The sequence below is a fragment of the Plecotus auritus genome (genome assembly GCF_963455305.1).
Source record: "Plecotus auritus genome assembly, chromosome: 11".
Taxonomy (NCBI): domain Eukaryota; kingdom Metazoa; phylum Chordata; class Mammalia; order Chiroptera; family Vespertilionidae; genus Plecotus; species Plecotus auritus.
Genome location: NC_137777.1, coordinates 14,257,751 through 14,280,923, shown reverse-complemented (window position 1 = coordinate 14,280,923; position 23,173 = coordinate 14,257,751). Strand labels below are relative to the sequence as shown.

Below are 23,173 nucleotides of genomic sequence, written 5' to 3'. Positions count from 1 at the left end.
AGCAAAGCACATCACCATGAGACAGAGGCGGCGGTGGGCTCCAGAGTAGGCATGCTCATGGGAGAGGACGGGGCTCCCTCTGCGGACAGGACCAAGTTCCTGCCGTGCCCCCTGGAGCTTGTCTTGGCACCCGCCATAGTCACCTACACCCTGGCGGCCACTTCCCTAGCCCAGTGTGCTTCCACACAGCAAAGAGGCGGAAACCTCTTGTAGAAAGCAGTGCCTCCCCTAGGCCAGTGGCAGTAAACATGCCCACATACCACAGGCAAAATATATTATTGCAATATTATAAACACTATGTACATGATAGCCAGCATGCCTTCCGTGTCGCCTACTAAGTACATGGCAGCTGAATGTCTTCCTGCACAAGGCCCGGTGGCCACTTGCTGGGGACCCCTGGAGGTATCGAGCAAGATGACCTTCCCCGATCAACCTGAAGGGTTGACCAGCAAGGGGACCTCCACCTCTTACCCCACCTCTGACCACTGCACCCAGAAGCAGCTCATTTTGTCCAGCCACTCAGGAGAAGTGGAGAGGTGAGACAGATGGGACCAGACCTTCTCAGGCTCTTCGAGATGAACGGGTTGGCGGGGTTGCCCTTGAAGGCTCTTGATGGCATCACCTGGAGCCAGCAGTGACCTGCAGAGTCCCGGCGGGCCTGGTCCTGGGCTCCAGAAAAAGGTGGTCAATAAATAAGGGTCTGACAGGCGCAAGGTCCCTTCCTGAGGGGCTCGGGCCTCAGCTCCAGAGCAGGAGCTGGTGGACAGGCCAGACGCACTGACAAGGAGTGGGGCTGTACGCCTTGCCCCGCCCCCAGCACAGTCGTGTAACAGCAGTGGTGAGATGGGTGAGGTGGGTCTGCGGGTTCTGGGGCTGGGCCTCCTTCTTTCCCAGGGAGGAGTGCACGGAGGGCTCCTGCGAGGGCAAGCCGACCAGGCTCAGATCTCCATGAGTGTGATCTTGAAACCTTCCACCATGCTCTCCATGTTGAGGATGAAGGTGTCCTCATTTGAGTAGTGCTCAATGATGTTGTCGTCCATGTTCACCAAGATGCTGGAAGAGGGGGGGGGGGGAGGAGAGACAAAAGTGCCATGAACAATGTGCTTGGGAAAGGATGGACCACAGGCTGGGGGTTCCCTTTGCCATTCTTCTGCAAGGGAGGCCAGGACGGGTGGAGGAGAGAGGCGACAAGGCAAGGGATGAAGACGCTCATTCAATTGTCTTTCTCCAGAAACCAGTTGGAGAAAAGCAAAGCCTCAATTTCTCAGAACTAACCTCCTGATTCCTTATTAAACAGGACTTCAGAGATCATTCAACTCAACCCTCTTGATATAGATGGGTAAACTGAGGCCCAGGAGTTAACAGAGGCTAAACTCACGGACTTGGCTGTTGACATACTGACAGAGCCAGGACCTAAACAGTTTGGTGCCCCATTTTCATGGCCTCTTGAAAAAGTATCGTAAAAAGTATTCCGCACTTAGGAGGAAGAGGAAATTAACCAGAATTGCAGCTAGCCTCCGCTGAGCATGTCCTATGTTCCAGGGTGGCAGAGACCTTGCCCTTCATCCTCACAGCGACCTCGCAGGGAGGTGTGATCGGTGCCGTTTTGCAAAAGAGAAAACTGAGCTCAGTGAGGTTAAATCATTCCCCAAGTTCGTGGCTGAGTGGGGTTTTGAAACTAGCTTTGCCCTCCTCTGAAGCTCATCCTTTACCACATGTGACCTACTCCTTGGTTAACTAGCCCCAGTGGATTTAGTTGTAAGAAAGTCAACGACTTTCAGGTTCTGTCCATGAATTTGCAGTTCTGGAGTCAATCCCATCCATCGAAGTCAAACAGATCTTACTTTGCGAATGAAAAACTGACTATCGTTTTACAGCCATGTGTCATCAGGCAAGTTGTTTAGACTTTCAGAGCTTCAGTTTATTCTTCTGCAAGAATAAGAATAACAACCCTGCTTTAAAGGCTTGTTGTTAGGATTAAAGTATTTAGCCCAGGGCCTGACGCAGTGCTCAATGAAAGTGAAATGTTATCATCATTGGCAGGGACTTCGCGCTGAGGGATTGTGCTCAGCAGCGAGATCTGGAGACACCACTCATCTTACGATCAGGGAGTAAACCCAGACTACGGCATTGACCTTGGCAAAATGCATTTTAGTGAGCTTTCCAACAGAGGCTCAAGTGGAAAGTGTTTCTTGCTTGACTCCCCATCAACCAAGAGACCCCATGACTGAGAAAGGCTGAGCTACCCATAAAGATAGTATCCTTTATGAGAGGCCCAGAGAAAAGTTTCAAGACCCACCTTCTGCTTTTTGTAGGAAAATGGCCCCAGAAGCTGCCTTCATAAAGACCCTCTGGCACTAGACTCAGCTCTGCAGCCTCTACTCTTAGAGCCTCAGAGGAAGCCCCAGGGGCCTGGAGGTGGCAGAGAGCAGAATGAGGAGGTAAGCACTTGAGCTCTGGGGCCACAGGCCTGGGTTCAAATCTACTGAACACAAGACCTCAGGTAAGATGCCGAACTTCCATGCGGCTCACTTTCTTCATCAGGAAAGGAGGGGTAAGAATCTATCTGATAAGAGTGAGGAGGAACAGAGCAATGCATAGCAAACACATCGCAGGGGGCCCAGAACCCACCAAACACCCACTAATGAGAGCTGCTGTCCTTAACACTGAGAACCAGCAGGTCCAGCGATCATTTAGAGCATTTTGCTAATAGTCACTTGGGAAGAGAGAATCCTTTTTGTTCCCACTGTGTAGCCTGGAAGCCAATTCCAAGAGCAGCATGGGATTCACTAAAACTCCACTCTGCAGAAGGGTGACATGGCCACTCTCCCCACTTCTAGGCCCCTCTATTCCACCCACTAATCCTGTCTCCGGGATGACAATGCACAACCCTCCCTCGCTCTCTCATTAAAGGGCCTTGAAATGCATTGCACCTGGAAGAATGACACACAATTTTGTAAAAGGTGGACAACGGAACCTAGCAAAAGAGAGGCACCATCTTTTTTTTTTTTTTTAAGGCACTATGTTGAATTATCTGATTTGAAAGTTAATTTAAGTTCAATTTTTTTCTTACCCTTTTTTGCTTTTCTTGTAAAGCTTTGTTATCTTCTCTACGGGCAGCCCGTATTTCTCAGATATCTGTAACACCAACAACAAAAAGGCAGGTGAGCACAGAGGGGTCCAAGCAGAAGCACAAGAGGAGTTCTGACTTAATTCTCTGGGAGGTTTTCCTGGGAGCCAGTGTCCTTCACTCACGAGTCAAACTCTCAAAACGCCTCATTTGTAAGGCTTTCTTCTCCCTTTGGACAAGCCTTCCATCATTCATCAACATTTTCAGCCTCATGGGAATGTAATCTATGATAAAGGTGTCATTCCAGATCAGTCAAGAAAGGTGGGGCCTTATCATGATGTGAATTAAGTAGGTGGCCATATAGAAAAAAACTCAAGTTAAACTGGATCCCTTCTCCAGACCTACATCAAAATAATTCGATCAAAGGTTTCCATACAAGAAAGGATACAAGAAGATGAAAGCATACAAGAAGAACCCAATGGGTCAATTCTTTGTATGGATATCATCTTCAAGTAAGGAAGATCTTTCCAAGCAAGATATGAAACCTGAAGAAAAAAAGATCAAAGGTTGATAAAACAACACAGAATTAAAAGTACTGATATAGCAAAAGCCGCCATAAAAAGCTGAGGCCGAAGAGTACACTGGGAAACATTTTGGCAGCACGAATGGCAGACATGGAACTAATTTCCTTAAGTTAGAAAGAATCCCTGCAAATCAAAACAAAAACAAAAAACATCTGACAACTCAAGAGAAAAGGGAAAAAACAACACGAAGCAGTAATTCGCAGAAAAAAGACAACAGGACAATAGGCATATGAAAAAAATGCACCACCTCACACATAATTTAAAAGTTCAAATTAAAACAACAAGACTAACAAAAACTTATAATACAGTGTCAGAGTATGAGAAACAGCAACTCTGATGTTCCATAGATGGGAGAGCGACAAGCTCAGTCATTTTGGAGGGAGATTTGGCATATGTTGTTGAAGTTAAAAATGCATATCCCCTTTGACCCACATATTTCACATCTAGTCGTCTGGTCTACAGAAATACACTCAGATGTATGCAAAGTTCTTCAAAGAATCACTGTTCATAATACAGACACTGTGGATCACAAACATCCATTAAGCACATTTTGATATTTTCACAGTTGAAAACCATGCAGTCATTAGGTTGTTTTAAAAAGAGTGAGAAGCCTATTAATATCTATACTAATTAAAGGGTAATATGCAAATTGGTCAGGACACCCTCATAGTAACAAACGAACAGCAGGCTGCATGGGGCAACAAGGCCAGCAGGGGGGTTAGTGAGGGACGACCAAACAACTGAACAGCAGGCTGTGTGGGGTGACCAGGCCAGCAGGGGAGGGGGAGTGAGGGGCAACCAGGCCAGCAGAGGGGGGCAGTGAGGGGCAACCAGGAAGGCAGGGAGGGCAGTTGGCGGCAACCAGGCCGGTGGGGTGGGGGGACAGTGAGAGGCGACCAGGCCAGCAGGGGGGGCCATGAGGGGCAACCAGGCCAGCAGGGGGCGCTGTGAGGGGCGACCAGGCTGGCAGAGGGGGGCAGTTGGGGAAAACCAGGCTGGCAGGCAGATGAGCATTTAGGAGCCAGTGGTCCAGGATTGTGAGAGGGATGTCCAACTGCTGGTTTAGGCCCGATCCCGGGGATCAGGCCTAAACCAGCAGTTGGACATCCCCCTAGGGGTCCTGGATTGGAGAGGGTGCAGGCTGGGCTGAGGGGACACACACCCACCCCGCTGCCCCGTGCACGAATTTCATGCACTGGGTCTCTTGTATATATATAAAAGTCCTAACATACTATGGGGGAAAAACAATTTGCAGAATAGTCTATATATAGTGTAATGCCATTTGTATTTTTAAAAATAATATGTGTAAGTATATAGAAAACATTTCAAGGACCCACCAAGTCATTAAGTGGCTACTCTGAAAGAATGGACAATACATTTTTAAAATCCTGGTTCATATGAGAGATGTAGATCACATTTTTGTTGTGTTTATTTCCATTTTGTTTTCCTTCAGGTTCAGCAGATTCTGTAACAATGAACTCTGTTCCTTTGCAGAATCCTGAAGAAGAGACTATCAATCCCTCCATCAGTGTTTCCTAGAGGGCAGTCCCTGCTCAGAAATGCCTGGGGATTGGATTGCTAACAAAGCCAACCACAGGGGGAAGTGCAAAATCTCTATAGGTGATACTCCTCTGCATTTAATTAGGCATTTTAAAGTGTACATTTATTTCAGTGGCATTTAGTACATTCACAGTGCTGTGCAACCCTCAGGACTTCCTATTCCAGAACATCTCATCACCCCAAAAGGCAACTCATTAAATAGTCTCATCATATTACTCCTTCATCAGCTCCCGGCAACCACTAATCTGCTTTCTATTTCTATGGATTTGCCTATTCTTGATATTTCCTATAAATTGAATCATATAATAGGTGACCTTTTTGGTCTGGCTAGCAATTCCACTCCTTGGTGGACAAAGAACTGAAAAAAAGTGCTCGAAGGCTTGTACACGAATGTCTGTAGCAGTACTATTCACAATAGCCAGATGGTGGAAGTATCCAATGTCTACCAACTGATGAATGGAAAACCAAAATGTTCAAACAATGGAATATTATTGAACCATAAACAGAAATGAAGTGATAGCATTAGAATTAACCTGGTTATTGAATAACAGAAAGGAGTAAAGGGCATTTATACAGCTTTGCCAGAAAGCTGCAGTTAACACTTTCTAGGTCTGTAGCCCACAGCTCACTGTGGGGAAGGGATGGGCAATAGAAAGATGCCCAGTAAGGTCTGGGCAACGTGGGAAGATGCTTACCTGTCAGTCACACCTGGGAGTGAGTCAGTGGCCAAAATAGGAGTGGCCCCTGCAAGAGCATGAAATCTGAGATACTTAACTCCTGAACAAAGGAAGTGCTCTCTCTTACAATCATGAATTCTTAGCCCTCTTGCTCTCTTGGGACTCCTGCTGCAGGGAGCATGCTCCCTGCATTCGCCCACGTGGCTCACGGCCATGTGGGACCCACATAACGGATAATGGACTGTGATCAGCCTGATGCCACAATGGACCCAGCCATGGAATGGGAGCTCTGCACACTGGCCCTGCTTTTGGCTCTGCTGGAACCCCAGCTACACGTTTTTCAGGACTGGATTAAGGGACGTGGGACTTTGCAACCCGAGAAATATAATTCCACGCCAATAAAAACGATTCTTTCTCCTGTGCGAATCTCAGAAAATTCCTTTACTAAAGATATTGTGAGAACCCCATTCCCACTAGCAACGGAGAAATCCCAACAACCCAATCCTCTGGCAACAGAAGTCCCGATTATACTACAACATGGATAAACCTCAAACACATGCTGAAATGTGGCTGAAATAAACCTGCCACAAAAGATCATGAATTATATGATTCCACAAGTAGGCACCATCCTATACATTTTAACATTTTGCCCCATAACCCAAAATGCTGTTTCCAATGTAGCTGTTTTTCCGACCAACACATGATTTTGGACTGTCCCTTGGAAGTCCTGTTGTCTCCATCACTATAAAACACACACACACAAACAAAAAAAAAACAAACACAACTAATCATCTACAGCACAGTTGTATAGGGGGGAAAACTGTAAGAGGGAGTTAGAAGTCATGTTCAAAGTAGAGTCCGATTAAAGTCATAGTCAGATAACATGGATAAAATATAAAATAACTTTCCCTGAGCCCAAGTAGAGTAATGCCAGACAAAACTGGGGATAAAAAGGGAGGAGGGAACTTAGAATCTCTCTTCAGAACTCTCTAATATTTCTTCTTAACCAAAAGAGGTCATATTTGTATTTTGGATTACACTATCACAGCTAGCAAGACACTTCCTAATTGTTCCTGTTCCGTGCCTATTTGGAAGTTGGACATGTCTAATTCAGTGTAATGCAAAGAGACAAACGGAAACTCACAGTTTAAAAACAAACAAGAGAGGAACTCACAGTATAACCTTTCTCCATGGCCTCTTACTCTGATCAGCCTTAAACTGACAGGGAATTGGCAGTTTTTCAACGTTTCCTTCTCCTTAAGGTGCTAATAAGCCCTGACAGTATGGAAACCAGTGTCTCCATCAATCTCCGCATTTTCTTCCTCTTTGTAAAGCTCACTCCGGAGCCCTCTCAAAGGCTGCATTTTAATGACGGGATTCCAGCTCAGGAGAACACAGGCAGGTTCCCTGGAAGGGGGTTCATGGCTTACCGCTTCCATCAGGCCCTTCACGGTGGGAGATTTCAACATCAAGGCATCGAACACATCGTCAGTCTCCTTCCTCACGTACAAAAGCACTGGAAGAGCAGGGGGAGGAAAGAGTTAACGGGGAGCCCACACAACCCTGCAGCCCCCCACAGGAGACAGGAGACGGCTTCTTGTCACACAGGCCTGGGACACTGATGTTATCTACGAATAAACCTCGGGCCCCAGAGCCCATGACAGCCTACGCGGGTGAGGAGCCACTTCCCTAGGCAACGTGCGGTCAGAGACTGTTAAGGAGCAACGCGATGACATTTGGGCACCAACTGACAATTGGGTACCAACACCCAGCAGGCTGTTTCACACATTGTTCACATGTGGGTTTCCCACGGGTGCGTGCATGCTCTCTTTAGATCTCTTTCTGAGACCTCTGTCTTTCTACTTATCTGTTTGATCATTCAACAACTATTACGGAAGTCCCACCTGGGCCCCTAGGTCCCAGGCTGTGTGCGAGGAGCTGAGATCGCAGCAATGAGTGGAGACGCAGCCTGCCCTTAAGCTCGCAGCCCACTTAGAAAGGCGGGCATTCCTCCGAAGCAGACAACTAGACAGAGCCATGAAGAAGGACAGGAGAAAGTGCTTACAGGCGCCTGAGCTTTGCAGAAGGTCGCCTTGAAGGAGTTCTGAGTTATGAAGGGTGTATAGGCATCAACACAGGCGAGGGGTGGGGCGGGGGGGGGGGCAGGGAGAGAAAGAGGACATGAGAACAAACATGAGAGCAAACTCCAGCAGACACAGCGACATGTGCAAAGGCCCGGGAGGGAGGCAGTGCATTTCAGAAACAAGTGGATAAGAGTCCAACAGGTCTGGCTTTGAGCCCAGGTCAGCCTGCAGCGGGGCCCTGGTCATGTAGCCCCTCCAGGCTTTGTGGTTTTTTCCGGTAAAGCAGGGATGGTAATAATATCTACCTCTTAAGAGTGCTGTGAGGGTTAAGTGAAACGGCCGCCAGGTGGGACGCTGGGCGCACAGCAAGCACCCATTCCTCAGTGAATGCTGTGGTGGAGCAATCATCGTGGCTCCATGCCCTCAGGGAGCGTGAGTGCAGCCTGCCGTTCATTTCTCTGCCACAAAACCTTCTGAATTTGACAATGCACAGGAAATGAGAGCTGACAGGGACCCCAGGTGCCATCAGAGAGGCCGAGACACTCCACCACTGCCTGCCTTTCCTACCGCAACTGCACTGGGGCTGAGCCCCCAGAGGACTGGGAACTGCCATTCGGGTGCGGCCCTGCAGCCCCAGCGAGCTGACTGCCCTTCCCCAGCCCCAGTGACAGGGCTTCTGCTTCCTCCTTCAGAGAGAAGGGAGAGGCCGAGGCTGCAGCACACGCAGGTAAACAGCCCTGCTGAGCCTGGATCCCGACTACAGTCAGACACCCACTGAGCTGCGCTCACCGCCAACCCGAAGGAACGAAGTTGGCCCGGAAATGCAGTCAGCTCGAACCCAGACTCCCGCATCTCTCCCCTCCCCGCCCCAGGACTTCCCTGCAGATGCTGCTTTGCAAAGGCACATGCAGTGCCGGGGCTTTCTGCAGCCGGCAGATGGTCAGTGTGTATGAAGAAAACAAAACAAAACAAACCACCTGAAGTCCTGCAGCTTCTGTCTTTGCCCAGTATAAAAACAAAATGCCACGTAAACAAATAGAGTGAACGTGCCTCCAGAGACTTCCCAATTCCGTCCTTTGGAAGGAATATTTTATAGCCTCCGTTTCAGCTAAAATGATCTAGTGGCAGACCGTCAAACCTCAGAGGGAAGGCGGGGGGAAGTGGGGGAGGAAGGGGAGAGATCAACCAAAGGACTTGTATGCACGCATATAAGCCTAACCAGTGGACACAGACACCAGGGGGGTGAGGGCAAGAGCGGGGAGGTGGGGGGGCAAAGGGGGGATAAGGACACATATGTAATACCTTAATCAATCTTAAAGAAAATAATTAAAAATAAATAAAATGATCTAGTGGCCTAGTGGCATCATAAGAGGACCCAGCGTCAGCAGTACGACGAGGGATAATTAGACCACGGGACCTCAACTACCACTAGATGAGAAAAATTAAAGGAAAAATAACTAATGAAATAAAACAGAAACAATAAAAGCTCTCACTAGTGGCTGTTCCAGATGAACCTCCTGTAGCTTCTTCCCACAACCCCCAGCAGAAAAATGTAATTTCCAGTCTGGGCCTCAGGAAACCCCAAACCATGTTCTATTCAAATGGGTTTACAAATCTTCTTCTACAATTATTGCCCTTGAAATAAGACGGCTTGGGGAAGGGTGAAAGGTGGTATGGGGGCATGTTGACCAACTGCGGGACCCCCTCCAAGGGCAGTGTCCCATTCTCCTGCCGGGCTCAGCACGCTCCACGGTGCCCAGGGAGCTGGCTCTCCTGAACGGTGCGTCCTCGGCAAAGCACTCTAAGAACGCTGCTGCCGATGCAATTACAACCATCACCCATCCCAGACACTGGCAAAGGCAGCGGCCACAGGGGCAGCCCCCCAGGAGCTCCAGACACAGCCACCCTGAGAAGTGGCCAGAAAGGCAGAACAACAACAAAATGACGTTGGTGATAAGTATGCTCCTTGTCTCTCCCGGAGAACTTCTAACAAATCAACAAAGGACGTGGCACTGACGCTGATTCCCTGTGCTGGTCAGAGACGGCTCGGGCTGGGAGCTCCGGGCGAGGGCTCAGTGGCACCAGCGTCCTTTTCCAAAGGAGAGCTGCTCCTGGAGAACACTTTCTCCATTGCTGGTAGGTTGCAGCGCCCCCATGTGTCCCTATGATGATGTTTCAAAGGCCAGATACTTGCTTTTCATCATACTAGTAGCCCAATACAATTCCTAGTAGCAATTTTTGTCCTGACTTCAAAATCTCAAAATAATCTGAGAAGCACTTCTTCGGACTAGCCAGCAGATACTAAATATGGATGTAAGCCACATTAATTTTGCCTGTGTGATTCTTTGCTTTCCATACAGCTCTGCCCTCATTCTAGAGTATGAGATAAAAAGGCAGGCAGAATGGAGCTCAACATGCACTCAAACATTTGATGGTGAGCCTGTGATGTCAGAAAATCTTCTACAGGTTTAAATGTTGCTAATGTGACTAACACCATCCAGACATGTATGATATTTCATTTGAAATGCTAATTACTTATTCTCAATGATGACAATATAGCTTAAGTAGATCCAGGCCTAATCCTAAACCCCAGTGGATCAGGCACTTGAGTTAAGTGTTTCATGTACATTCATTCAAGCATCGGTCCTCATAGCAACTCTATGAAGTAGGTGCTCTTGTCACCCCCATTTTACAGATGAGGACGCTGAAGGAGCAGAAGTCCTTTCCAAGGTCACACAACTCTACCGGGCTTGGGGGAGGCTGCAGGTCTGCTCTTGATCACTGTGTAAGCTCCATTTCAACACTTCGGGGGAGGGAGATAAAATTTCTCAACAAAAAACTCAAGCCTGCGTGGATGGTGAGTGTGGATATATTTAACATGGTAATCTGACACATTAGAGGTTGAAGGTCTTTGGAAGCTAACGGAATTAGCTACAGCAAGATATGGGGTGACTGTTCCCCGCCCCCCACCCCACACACACTTTCCTCTTATTCTGAGGAAGGACAGTGAGTCGTGAACAGCATCAAATGCTGAGCAAGACACTGACAAGCTTGTGCTTCATTCCTCACTTTCTTGGTGAAGTAGAATAAGACCCTCGACGGAGAGAAAATGAGTAAATGGTGATGTCCCAGGAAACAGGCTCAGTTACTTGTGTGAGATTAATCGTGCATCTACGGAACAATTCTCAGGGCTGATGCCTATGCTGTTGTCACACACACAGCAAGCGTTTCCTTTAACCTTACATCTCACTGCATGGTGAGTGAGGATGTCCATTACATTTCTCCCGAAGCAAAGGCAAGACCCAGTGCCAGAAAGAATACACGTGTGCTTCCAAAAGAAGACTGAACTTCCTGTGTCAATAACAACCATAACAATCCCCAGGCCCGCACTGAACCACAGGGGTATGGACGGGGCTGTGTGTTCTTCTTGGTCCACCACCCCCTCCCATTCATCATGGGAGGACTTCCAGCAATGCCAGTGGAGGGCCCCAAGGGGAGAGATACCTCGCTTCATCCCTTCTTCTTTTATCTGCTTGGAAGGTGTTGGGCCAAAGTCCTCTTCCATGGGCCTGAACATCCGTTTAACAAGGACACTGCTGCTAGAAAAGATGAGCAGGAAGTATTCAGTAAAGCAGACAGGGTACTAGCACAAAGGTTCATGTGTGGCAGTCCCTATCTTTTCCCTTTGTTTGTAACGGTGGTCGGCAAACTGCAGCTCGCGAGCCGCGGTTTGCCGCTCTGTTGACTAATGAATTTGCCGAGCACTGGTTTATACCATCCCTAGTTCTCCACAACCTCCTTCTTCCCCCTACAGGTCCCAAATCATCCCTGTTTGAGGCAGAACGCCCCCCTCACCCCCCACTATCTTTAGAACATGGACCAGAGACATACTTCTCCTTGCTGAATATGGATCTACAAACATGAGACCTCTGGGTTTCACTCACTCTGTCCTGCACTGAACCCCTGCTCAGATCAGGGCTGGGGAGTAGCAGGAGTGAGCCCTGGTGTCTGTGTGGCCTCCAACTTACACGAGCCCCCTCTGAACTAGCTAGGGCCTGGGGGTCCTGCACTGTCCTGCCAGCCCCCTGAGGGCACAGGGGGACCTGTGGAAATGGTGCAGGCCTACCTCACTGGCTCTCAGTTATAAGGTTGCCCTCACTTCCTGCTGCTCTATGCCTCCATCTGGTTGGAGCAGATGAGCCTGAAGTGATGGGAGTTCCCTAGAGACCCAGACCTCGGCTGCCCAGCTCTTCCTCCCTCTTGGGAGAGGATTTCAGTCCCCCTTCCTGAGAGCTCATGATGTGGTGGCCCTGCATGTCCCCAACTGATAGCTCTGCATTTCCTGCCAAAGTTCCTGCTCTTTCTGGGCACTCTGAGGAAGGGGAGGACTGTCCGGGAGGAATGCAAATTGGAAAAATAGGCTGTCTGAAGGGAAGGCATTGATGCTAATGACCCTGTGAGCCAGCCAGGGCAAGCACCAAGCTCATCCCTATTTCAGTGACCATCAAACTAATACTTAGCATGTTACGTGTCTTCTGCAGGGTGATGTAGCTGGTAAGTGAAAAGCGCTGTTCAGAGAACCCGGCTTTGAGGGACAACCTCCTGCCAAAGGTACTCAAGAAACCCGAAATGATGAGTGAGGGTCTAAGAAATGATATTGTGAGTCAGCATTGTCTTATTGTATTCCCCACTAAGTCAAACTCTGGAAACAGCCAGAAGGAAATCTCAAACCCAAGTCCCAGGTAAAGGTGGTAATGAGTTTTTAGAGCACTCTTCCCTCTGTCTTCCCCTCACTACCTTTTCATAGAAGTAGGCCATGTTATTCTGTCATATTTTGGAACTGGATGGCCATGACCTCAGGAGCTGAAGGTTAAAAATCTGTTCGCACAGCTGTCGGTGACCAGGAGGGTAATAACGGGTAAATAGCCTGAAATGTCACCAGACTGTGAAATATCACTCTGTCATGCTGTGCGAAGGTTCCTAAGCCAGTGATTTTCTTTTTCTTGCCAAGCAATATTTATTTGTATTTTTCCAGTTCTGCTGACTTTTGATAATGCCCCATTCTGAGCCATGACAAACTTTGCCATTAAAATAACATCTTGATAAACCACCTTTCTCCTGGGAGTTAAAAAATGCTTTTTCACACGTTCAAATCTACAAACCCAGTAGGGAGTCAATAAGTTTGTGTGGTCTGAATTCAACTGTTACATTTATTTTCAAAACAAGGCAAGAAAGGAGGGGCAGATAGGACTGCCCCATTTGACAGATGCAAAGAGCATGATGCCTGCCCAATTATACTCGATTGTACCACAAAAGGACTGGGGAACGAGGAGAAGGTGCTTCCTCTGACATCAGTCTCCATCCCACTGGCACACGTGTGAGAAGATGTGAGTGACTTCAGGTCACGTGGCACATGAAGCCATTATCTAGAGGGATCCATCTCAGGGGAAGCAAATGCTTGAAGTATAGCTCTAGCCAGTTTGGCTCAGTGGATAGAGCGTCAACCTGCAGACTGAAGGGTCCCAGGTTCGATTCCGGCCAAGGGCACATGCCTGGGTTGCAGGCTCAATCCCCCCAGTGGGGGGCATGCAGGAGGCAGCCGATCAATGATTCTCTCTCATCATTGATGTTTCTATCTCTCTCCCTTCCTCTCTGAAATCAATAAAAAATATATTAAAAAAAAATTTCTTTAAATGCTGGAAGTATAAACAAAGTTTCCTCAGAAAAAAAATAATGGGAAGATGTTTGGGTTTGAAGCCTGGGGCTCTGGCCCTGTCTGGAAAAGGCAATGCAGCATCCTGCCTGTGGGGAGGGACCGCACTAGGCATTGGTGGGTAGTGAGGAGATGCCCAGTTCGGTGCGGAAGGAAGCTGAAGGCACCACGCCTCTCACAACTCGGCTTGTGGCCTGTGTAGGCTAATTAGCATGTATGCCCTAAATAAATTCATCTCGATTAATTTATTTCCAATAAAAATTACTCTTTGGCCCTAACCGGTTTGGCTCAGTGGCTAGAGCGTCGGCCTGGGGACTGAGCGGTCCCGGGTTCGATTCCGGTCAAGGGCATGTACCTTGGTTGCGGGCACATCCCCAGTGGGGGGTGTGCAGGAGGCAGCTGATCGATGTCTCTCTCTCATCGATGTTTCTAACTCTCTATCCCTCTCCCTTCCTCTCTGAGAAAAATCAATAAAATATATATATATATATTTTAAATTACTCTTTGGGGAAGAACCCATCATCCCAGAATGACTTTAATCGATATAGGATCCAAGATGGTGGCAGAGTAGGTAGAAGTTACATTCACCTCTTCCCAGGTCCAAACTGGAATTACAACTAAGTTATAGAACAATCAACCTGAATAACCAACTCCAGACTAGCTGAACAGAAGTCTTATAACCAAGGATTCCCAGAAGAAGCCACATCGAGACTGGTAGGAAGTAAAGGGACGTGAAAAGGGCTGACCCCACACCCACGTGCTGCAGCTGAGGACCAGGAGGGATATCTCAGCCTGAGGAGACTGAGGTTTGAACCCCACACTGGGCTCCCCAGCCCAGAGCACCAGAGCAGGGGAGAGGAGCCCACGTAACATATGGCTATAAAAACCCGTGGAAATTCTGTTTCCTAGGGATAGGCAGGAGTCTGCTAGAAACCAAGGGCCCTCTTAAAGGGCCAGTGCATAAAACCTCATTCAGGGCCACTCTGGCAGAGGGCAGATGGGAACAAACTGGAGTCGTGTGAAGACATATTGGGTTGTGTGGCTCTGGGGATAAAGCTTAATGAAAAACACAATTTTAAGCCCAGCCAGCATGGCTCAGTGGTTGAGCACTGAGCTATGAACCAGGAGGTCTTGGTTCAATTCCCAATCAGGGCTCATGCTCAGGTTGCGGGCTTGATCCCCAGTGTGAGGCATGCAGGGGGCAACTGATCAATGATGCTCTCTCAACACTGATGTTTCTATCTCTCTCTCCCTCGCTCTCTGAAATAAAAATATATATATATTAAAAAAAAAAAACCCACAATTTTAAGCAACATTATGACTCACTTATGTAATTATTCTAATGTTATGAGAATCAGTATTTGTGGCTTAGAATAAAATTTATGATGACAATCTCATGCATCTGAATTTAAAAAGTGCTATATCTCAACTTTGATGGTAATGAAGAATTGTCCTAATAAACAGATATGACAAAAAGTAACTCTAGTGATAAGACACTAGTGTCAAAGATGAACTGTGAATAATCTAAATAGAAGTGTTTCATAAAATGACAGGTATTTCTAAATCATATAATATTATTCTTTAAATGTATGTGTAATTAAATTAACAAAGCAAATATCAGTAGATTATTGACATTTTTGGCTATAGTCACAAAGATTTACCTATTTAAGTTGGCTCAAAAGCTTTAATTTTTTTTTCATCTTCTCCTTGGAAAATTGCCCTATATTTGTAATCACCTTATATATATATTGAGTGTCCAGATTATTATGATCTCTGAATGCATAATAATCTGGCCACTCAATATATATATATATGTGTGTGTATATATATATATACATATATATATATACATATATATATATATATATATATATATATATATATATATATATATATATATTAGAGGCCTGGTGCATGAATTCATGCATGGGTGGGGTCTGGCCAGGCTGGCCAGGGGGAGGAGACATGGGTGGTTGGCCGGCCTGCCTGCTGGTCGAACTACTGGTCGAGGGGACAATTTGCATATTAGCCTTTTATTATATAGGATATACACTGAGTGGCCAGATTATTATGTGTTCAGAGATCATGATAATCTGGCCACCCAGTGTATATAGTAAAACACATGGGAATTTTGGGAGAAGTCAATGAAATAATGCATATAAAGCACTTTGTACAGTGTCTAGCCAAGGTAGCCAATGAATGCTATTCCTTTTGCATATAACAAGAGCCAAGAGCCTGCTATAGATTATCACTGAGGCTGCCCATATTGCTCAAATGACCTCTAGTTAGAAGGTGTGTAAAAGAGACTTGGGCCTTGGGCGTTAAGATTGTAACAGAGGGTAATTCTTACAGAGGCTAAGCCAAAAGAGTTAGGTCCACTGGCCACCCAAATGCTGCCAACTTACAAGGAAGGACAATTGAGGCTGAGGTAGGTTAAGTAAGGTCTGCACATGGAGCAGCATTCAGGTCTCAGGCGCTTCTCATTCATGCTAAGGTTTCCCAGGAGAATAATAGAATGTTAGTGCTAGAAGGGATCTTAGAGATCATCGTATTCTACAAAATCCTCATTTACAATTGAGGGACTCAAAACTCAGAGGTCAAGGAGCCGCCCCAGGCTTCCCATTAGTGAGCTGCAGTCTGGGAGCGCAGACTCAACGTTCTTTCCATGACGCCACACTGTCCCTTCTAAAATATGTGAATAACAGATTAGAATTGATAGCGCTAAGCACTTCTGTTCATTCCAGCCTCTGGAAATTATCCATGTGCCAAGATAAAAAGAACAATTAATTAAGCATTTAGAAAATTTAGAGCTCAGAGTTTAGAGGTCAGATTCTGGACAAGGTTCTGCTTCTAACCAGCTGGGGAAGTGTTTGACTCCTTTGAGAGTCTCTATCCTTCAGGACAGAAGGTGGCACCCTTTTTCTGTGAAGGGCAGACTAGTCAGCACTTGGGCTTTCTGGGGTCCATGGACTTCGCTGCAACCACTGAACTCAGCTGTGGTCCCACCAATGCGGCCACAGACAAGACATAAAGGAATTAACATGGCTGTGTTCCAGTGAAATTTTATGTATGGACACTTGAATTCCATAGAATTTTCAGGAGCTAGGTAGTATTCTGCTAGATGTTTTCAATCCCTTAAAAATGTTTGTGAACAATACAGAAGCAAGTGGTGGGTCCTCAGGCTGTAGTTTGCTCAGCTCTGCTCTGGGAAGTGAGCTCAGCAATATCTACTATACTTACTTCACCTTGAAATGTTTCAGAAGTAAATATGTTAACGATATTAAGAATACGGAAGCCCTGGTTTGATTACAGTTTGAAAATAAGTGATGTAGAGATTTTTAGTTATATCCGTGTAGTGCAAACCAAGATCTTAGGTACACATATGTAGTGTATCATAGATATTGAAAAATGAATGTAGTTGTAGATATTTTTAAGAGAAAAATAGCATCCAGATCATACAAAGAACTAGAGCCAATGAGTAGAAGTCAAAAGAAGGTAGACATCAGTTCCACAAACTACCTTTCCGAGGGCTGGAGTCACCCAACAGTAATGGTCTACACCTCACACACGGTGAGAACATTCAGAATATTTCCATCATTTCTCAAGGATGTGGTATAAGAGATCACATTGCCTAGGAGAGAGGGTCAGCTAAATGACCTTGAAGGACCCTTTTTAGCTCTAAAATCCTAGGAGTCTATACAGTGAGTTGTGGATAGCAAGCAGTAGGCAGTCTTGACGTGCAACAAACACATTGGGAGCCTTGGGTGACCCTACAATCCTAAGGACCGTGAAAAGGCTCTCAGCCTTCCCAGCTCCCACCCCCACCAGCCTCACCCTAGCCCACCCGGCTCACTCCCCAGAGTGAGGGCTTCAGGAGGTATGCACAGGCGGCCCAGGTAACACCGAAAGCAGGCAGGCTGTCTCCTTGGCGCTTGCCTCAACTCAGCTTGTTCTTCCCCCAAGATTATTTTAGTAACTGGATTATCGGTAGAAAGGTGGAATTGAGGAGGAGATGCATCACGTAGAAAAATAGCTCGTTATTCAAAGGCAGATCAGAGGAAGGATAAAGGGGGAGAGATTTGGAAGGAAAATGGTATTCCCCCAGCCTTCCTCTCAGTGCCCAGAAGCACGCATTTCTTAGCTCTGAGCCTGGAGGTGAGAGGACAGTCCCACCCATGCTCGCAGTTACTGCCTGAAGAGCCATTTCTACTGAAATGAACCGACTTTGGGTGTTTAAGTGAAAGAACTGAGTGTCTTACCCTTCTCGTTCATCATCCGCGTTGTAATACACCTGCAGAACAAAACAATAGGCTTACTGTAGGTCAGAGTCAGAAGTGGAAACATATTATGCGATGCACACTTTCCTAAGGCATTACACTGTCTTGTAAAAAAGACAAATCTGTGTAATGATGCTATGCATGTGTGTGTCGAAGGAAATACAAATTTAACCTCATGTTCTCCATAAGGTCAATTCTTATACTTCAATGAGATAAAATTGGAAATGTGATTATTTCCAGCTAAGACAGTCTGATCAGATTACCTATAGCCCTATTGCTTTTGACAATAGGAAATATTTTAGCAGAATCTAAGAAGCATTGTTTAGAAGGGCTCCAGGGCAGGGCCAGTGAGTAAGCAATCCCACTGGTCCACGGGTGAGCTGACCATGGACACTGTGCTTAGGTGTCGGGACGGGAGCAAGAGGGTCCCATGGCAGGGCAGCAGTAACTCAGGCCTTTGTGTGCTCCTCGGAGGGGCCCGAGTTCCCTGGCATCCTCCAACCACAGAAATTTAGGAGTCAACTGTCTTCAAGCTGGAAAAGGTCATTTAGCTCTTGAAGGCATTTCTGGCCAGAGAGAGATCTTCAAGAAAAGACTCATGCCCTAGCCCGTTTAGTTCAGTGGATAGAACATAGGCCTGCAGACTGAAGGGTCCCAGGGTCGACTCCAGTCAAGGGCACATGCCCAGGTTGCAGGCTCCATCCCCAGTAAGGGGCGTGCAGGAGGCAGCTGATCAATGATTCTCTCTTATCACTGGTGTTTCTATCTCTCTCTCTTCTTCTCCCTTCCTCTCTGAAATCAATAACAAAATCTATTTAAAAACGAAAAAGAAAAGACTCATTTAGTTGGTCAGCATGGCGGTAAGCAGAATCAGAATTAAAGCGATTATGAAGCATCCTTCTCATCTTATGAAGCAGCAGGGCAACTCCAGAGGGCATCTGTGATGTACATAGGTTCCCTTGACCCAATTACTTATACAAATTCATTGTAGACCTTCCATGAGCTTTATCTGTGTGCTTCAAGACCATTTTTGCTTGAGTGAAGAACAATACCCAAGTTAGTATCAGACACACGTGTTAACTACAAAAATCACCCCTAGTGCTTGTACATTTTTGTCACTGTCCCTGCCCCAGATGCCTGGGAGAGAAACAGCTGTGCCTGGAAGGACACCCTCCCTACAAACTTTCTCAAAGGCTCTGGGCAGTTCCTGGGATCCTGCCACGCCCGCGCGTAGTTGTATAACAGAGCTGATTACCTGGAACTCTTCTGGAATGAGTCATCTAGTCATTAGCTCAGATTTCCAGGAGGAACTTTTCCCTCTTCAACGTCTTATGTCTATTGTTGTAGTGTATAACTTTGTTTCTTCTTAAACAGAAAACGATGAAGCTAAGATCTTCCTAGCACTGACCACCCAACTGGATTTTTTTGTAAAAAGTTCCTGATACTGACCTGTGTTTGGCTGGATTCTTTCAATGTGGCATAAAGCATCTGCCCTGCCTGGCTATACGGCAGGGTAATGGACAGCTCTTTGCAAAGCTGGGTGGTGACTCCATGATGGAGCAGCCTTCTCTTAGGTTCTGGCCTCCTGAACCCTGTCCCTGTCACCATCCTGCCACTGTCATTTCTCCTCTTGCATAAAGGCCCACTGTTTCTCCCTTGTCGGTTGTAGGACTTATTCCACTAATTTAATTTTTATGGTGTTTCTCAAACTTTAAAGTGCATAAAAAAAACCATCTGGAGACCTTGTCATAAACGCAAATTCCTGGAACCCGCTTTAGAGAGTTTAACTGAAAAGACCTAGAAGGGAACTTCGGAACCTGAAGCTTCTGTGGTTTGGGGGAAGATTGCTTACCAACCACAACTGGGTGGGAGGGAGGCGCGGTGTCCTCCTTGGGGTCTAGTGCTTTAAGGAAGGCTGACACCTGCAGAGGATACGTTATGTAGAAAGGTGATGCCCCTGCATCCGCACTTTCTCCCAAGCTCCCTTATCATTTGTTTTTAAAGGCATTCCAGACCCAAGCTGCAGTGAATATCAGCACTAACGTGAGGAGAGGGAGACTGGCGATCTCCTTAGTGCTTACATGGTGGGTTCCTTCCCTCATATGAGTTTTTGATAATCTGATAAATATTCCAACCCACGTGTGAATCAGTGAGATCACGGGGGAGGAAGGTACGGGTGGGCTGACAGTGAAAGCCCCACTCTCCAGTCTGTGCCCTTGGGCGACCAGGAATCGCTGAACCACGGTTGATGTGCCTTTAAGTGTCACTCAGGAGTGTCTCACTGACTGAACTAGAGGGCGGCTCACCCTGCAGGTGGGCAGAGCTGCGATGTGCCTGGTTCTAAAAGGCTCCCGCCTACAGTGGTTACTGAGCTGCACACTCTCTATCGCTTGCCTCCGGGTTTCCCCTCCTTCCCCGCACAGCGCATGGTAAAACTGGCCTGTATTTTGACCTGCCACTGCGGGCTCTTGTTCTGCATATCAAAGTCTGCTTCTAACCCTAAGGAACTGCTGTCTTCCCTGCTGTTTCTGGACGCACCCCAGGCTTCTCGCTCGTCTAAGAAAAGGCAGCCCGTAGAGTCCCAACCAGCCGCAGTAGGTACCCCTTCCCTTGGCCAGCAAGTTGACCAACCACAGAATATGCACGCATTGTCGGGGCACAGCTGGGTGTTCCTTAGTTTCCCAGAGCTCAGGCAGGCTCCCTCACCGACCCTTCCCTCTCATCCCAAGGGCAGAGGGAAAGCCTGCGGGCTCTGCAAAGTGGACCCCAGACAGCAGGGCTAACCCCACCGATGGCACGGCAGACAGTTTGCTGAAACCAACAAAGCGTACGAGGCTACACTTCCCTTTGGACTCGGCCACAGGCGAGGAGCCCAGCTCAGGACACGGAGGCGGCAAGTGAGGCCAGAAGACTGACAGTCCTGGGAAGCCAGGTTGGGTCCCTTTTTCTCTTAAGAATTACTTGCAGTTTTTTATATTTCAGAGAAATGTTGCCAAGAGAATAGGTCAGGCTGTCAGCTTTGACATGGAGCTGAAACCAGAATCATGACCGTAAACCAGGCGTCCTTAAACTACAGCCCACGGGCCACATGCGGCCCGCCGAGGACATTTATCCGGCCCGCCGGGTGCCGCTGCCTGTCCTGCTTAGCAGCCGACTCGTCCCGGGCCCGCAGTGCGCATAGGAATTTGTTCATAGTTTTGTTTTTAAACTATAGTCCAGCCCTCCAACGGTCTGAGGGACAGTGAACTGGCCCCCTGTTTAAAAAGTTTGAGGACCCCTGCCGTAAACAATAAGAGCAATTTAATTCAATTCTCCCTCTTCCGGAAGCTGTGGAAACCTAGCCCCAAAAAATCCCAGGCAGCAAAGGCTGTAAATACACAAGTCACCACCATGTTCTTGGGAATTAAAGAATAAAATAAAATAAAATAAAACCTTGATAAATCATAACACGCTTCCTTTTCCTTTTGTGTCCTTGTTTCTATCAAACAAGACACGACGAGATGTTAAGTTAGTTTTCAGTGAAATCTGCTCTAAGAAAAGCCGTGGGTATTTTGCTCCCACGCTGTGGATAGCTGCTTTGACTCCTACATATCAAACACAACGCTAAGGGACAAATACTTTCAAAAAGAGAAAGCGACACCAATAATGACTTCTCCTCCCAGACTATGGTCAAGTCCAATGAGGGTCTACACACTGAGGATGGAGGAAACACTTGAGTGCGTCAGCATCACCTAGTTCTCAAAACGGAACACTCCTTAAAGGACTTTGGGTTTAAAGAACACTCAGTTGGTTCAGTGAAAGGCAATTCTGGCGAATACTAAGGAAGTAATTATTTTCCTTTCTTCACACATCTTCAATTTATCACATAAAATAATTAATAGTAAAGATATTACAGAAAGAAAAAATCAGCCATATATCATAACTCTATCATCAAGTGTTATAACTACTTGTTCCCTTTAAAGTTCAGATATATATTTGGAATTACTATAAAGAACAAAAGGTATTCTACTTTTTTTCACTAAACATTATCATAACTAGTTCCCATTTTGCTACATAGTTTCTATCATCATAACGTTAGTGACCACGTAATATTCCATCGACTTGAACTACCATAATGAGTTAGTTATTAGATGATTATGTTATTTTAATATTAGTTCTTTCGTTTTACTTGTAGATATACCTAAAAGACAGGAATTGTTTTTTAAAAGGCTTGTCTACAATATCATTTTTCTTTGGGTGTAAAATGATTTAGCTATTTAGTGGGAACTGTTAATTTACTAAGGGGAAAATTGTTGATAGGGCTTTGTTTAAATATAGAATTTTGCAACTTGAAGTTATAGGCACAGTTCAATTTCCCACCATTAGGTGGGGCTCTATTGCACCGGACCAATCCTATGTGAGGAAACTAACAAAACTTCTTATAGGTTATCAGCCTTCTACCTTTCTTCCTTTCCGTGTTTTGTCAACACTTCACTAATATCAGCTCATTCTCTTCTTCCCTGTAGTAAGCTGGTTTCCTCCCTTGAGACATTCCTTTGTATGAAAATCCATTTTCCGGGGGGATTGACTGACTGCCGAATGCCCAGTGTCTGTTTTATTTTTAAGGGCAATGCTGTCTGAAGGCCTTAAGGCTCTACCAGCCCCGCGGATGGATGGCAAGTGGACCGTTAGCAGGCAGCTCATACCTGTCCTGTCCTCTGCAGGTTTGCAAAGTGAACATCGGGGATGAAGAGCACCGGCTGCGAGTGCAGATCCGGCATCGTTTTGAAGTAGGTGATGTCACTCTTCTTTTGTAAAGGTATCGCTGCCAACTTTCCATCAGAGGCTGGAAGTGATGAAAAAAAACAAAATTCAGAGGGTTACACATGACTAAGAACTCTCAAATGTAAGCTCTAGTCTTAGCTACATTTCATGACTTTCTCCTACGGAGCTTTCCAAATGCCATAAATGACCCCCCTTTCCCACTGCCAAGCCAACAGAAAAAGCTCGAACTTCGAGTGAGCACTCCTGAGGTGGACTGCTGTTCCCTTTATGCTCCCCGTCCCTCTAGGTGTCCTAGGTTTCTTTCTTAAAATTTTTATTGACTTTATTGGGCTGACACAGGTTAATAAAATTATATAGGTTTCAAGTGTACAATTCTATAATGCGTCACCTGTATATTGTATTGTGTGTTCACCACCCAAAGTCAAGTCTCCTTCCATCACCATT

At 46.5% G+C, this 23,173-nt stretch overlaps 1 protein-coding gene across 1 annotated transcript in view; it reads right to left on the bottom strand.

The window, feature by feature from the left end:
• Nucleotides 1–259: 259 nt before the first annotated feature.
• The window catches only part of GRHL2 (grainyhead like transcription factor 2), a gene marked incomplete at its 5' end in the record, with an annotated part of 87,348 nt that continues 64,434 nt past the window's right edge, over nt 260–23,173 (bottom strand). Inside the window, 6 exons of the mRNA XM_080647232.1 lie at nt 260–1,053; nt 3,074–3,138; nt 7,322–7,407; nt 11,480–11,574; nt 17,948–17,979; nt 22,651–22,790. Coding sequence (XP_080503358.1) covers nt 939–1,053; nt 3,074–3,138; nt 7,322–7,407; nt 11,480–11,574; nt 17,948–17,979; nt 22,651–22,790 — 533 coding nt within the window. The 3' untranslated portion in view covers nt 260–938. The remainder of the gene's footprint in view (nt 1,054–3,073; nt 3,139–7,321; nt 7,408–11,479; nt 11,575–17,947; nt 17,980–22,650; nt 22,791–23,173) is intronic.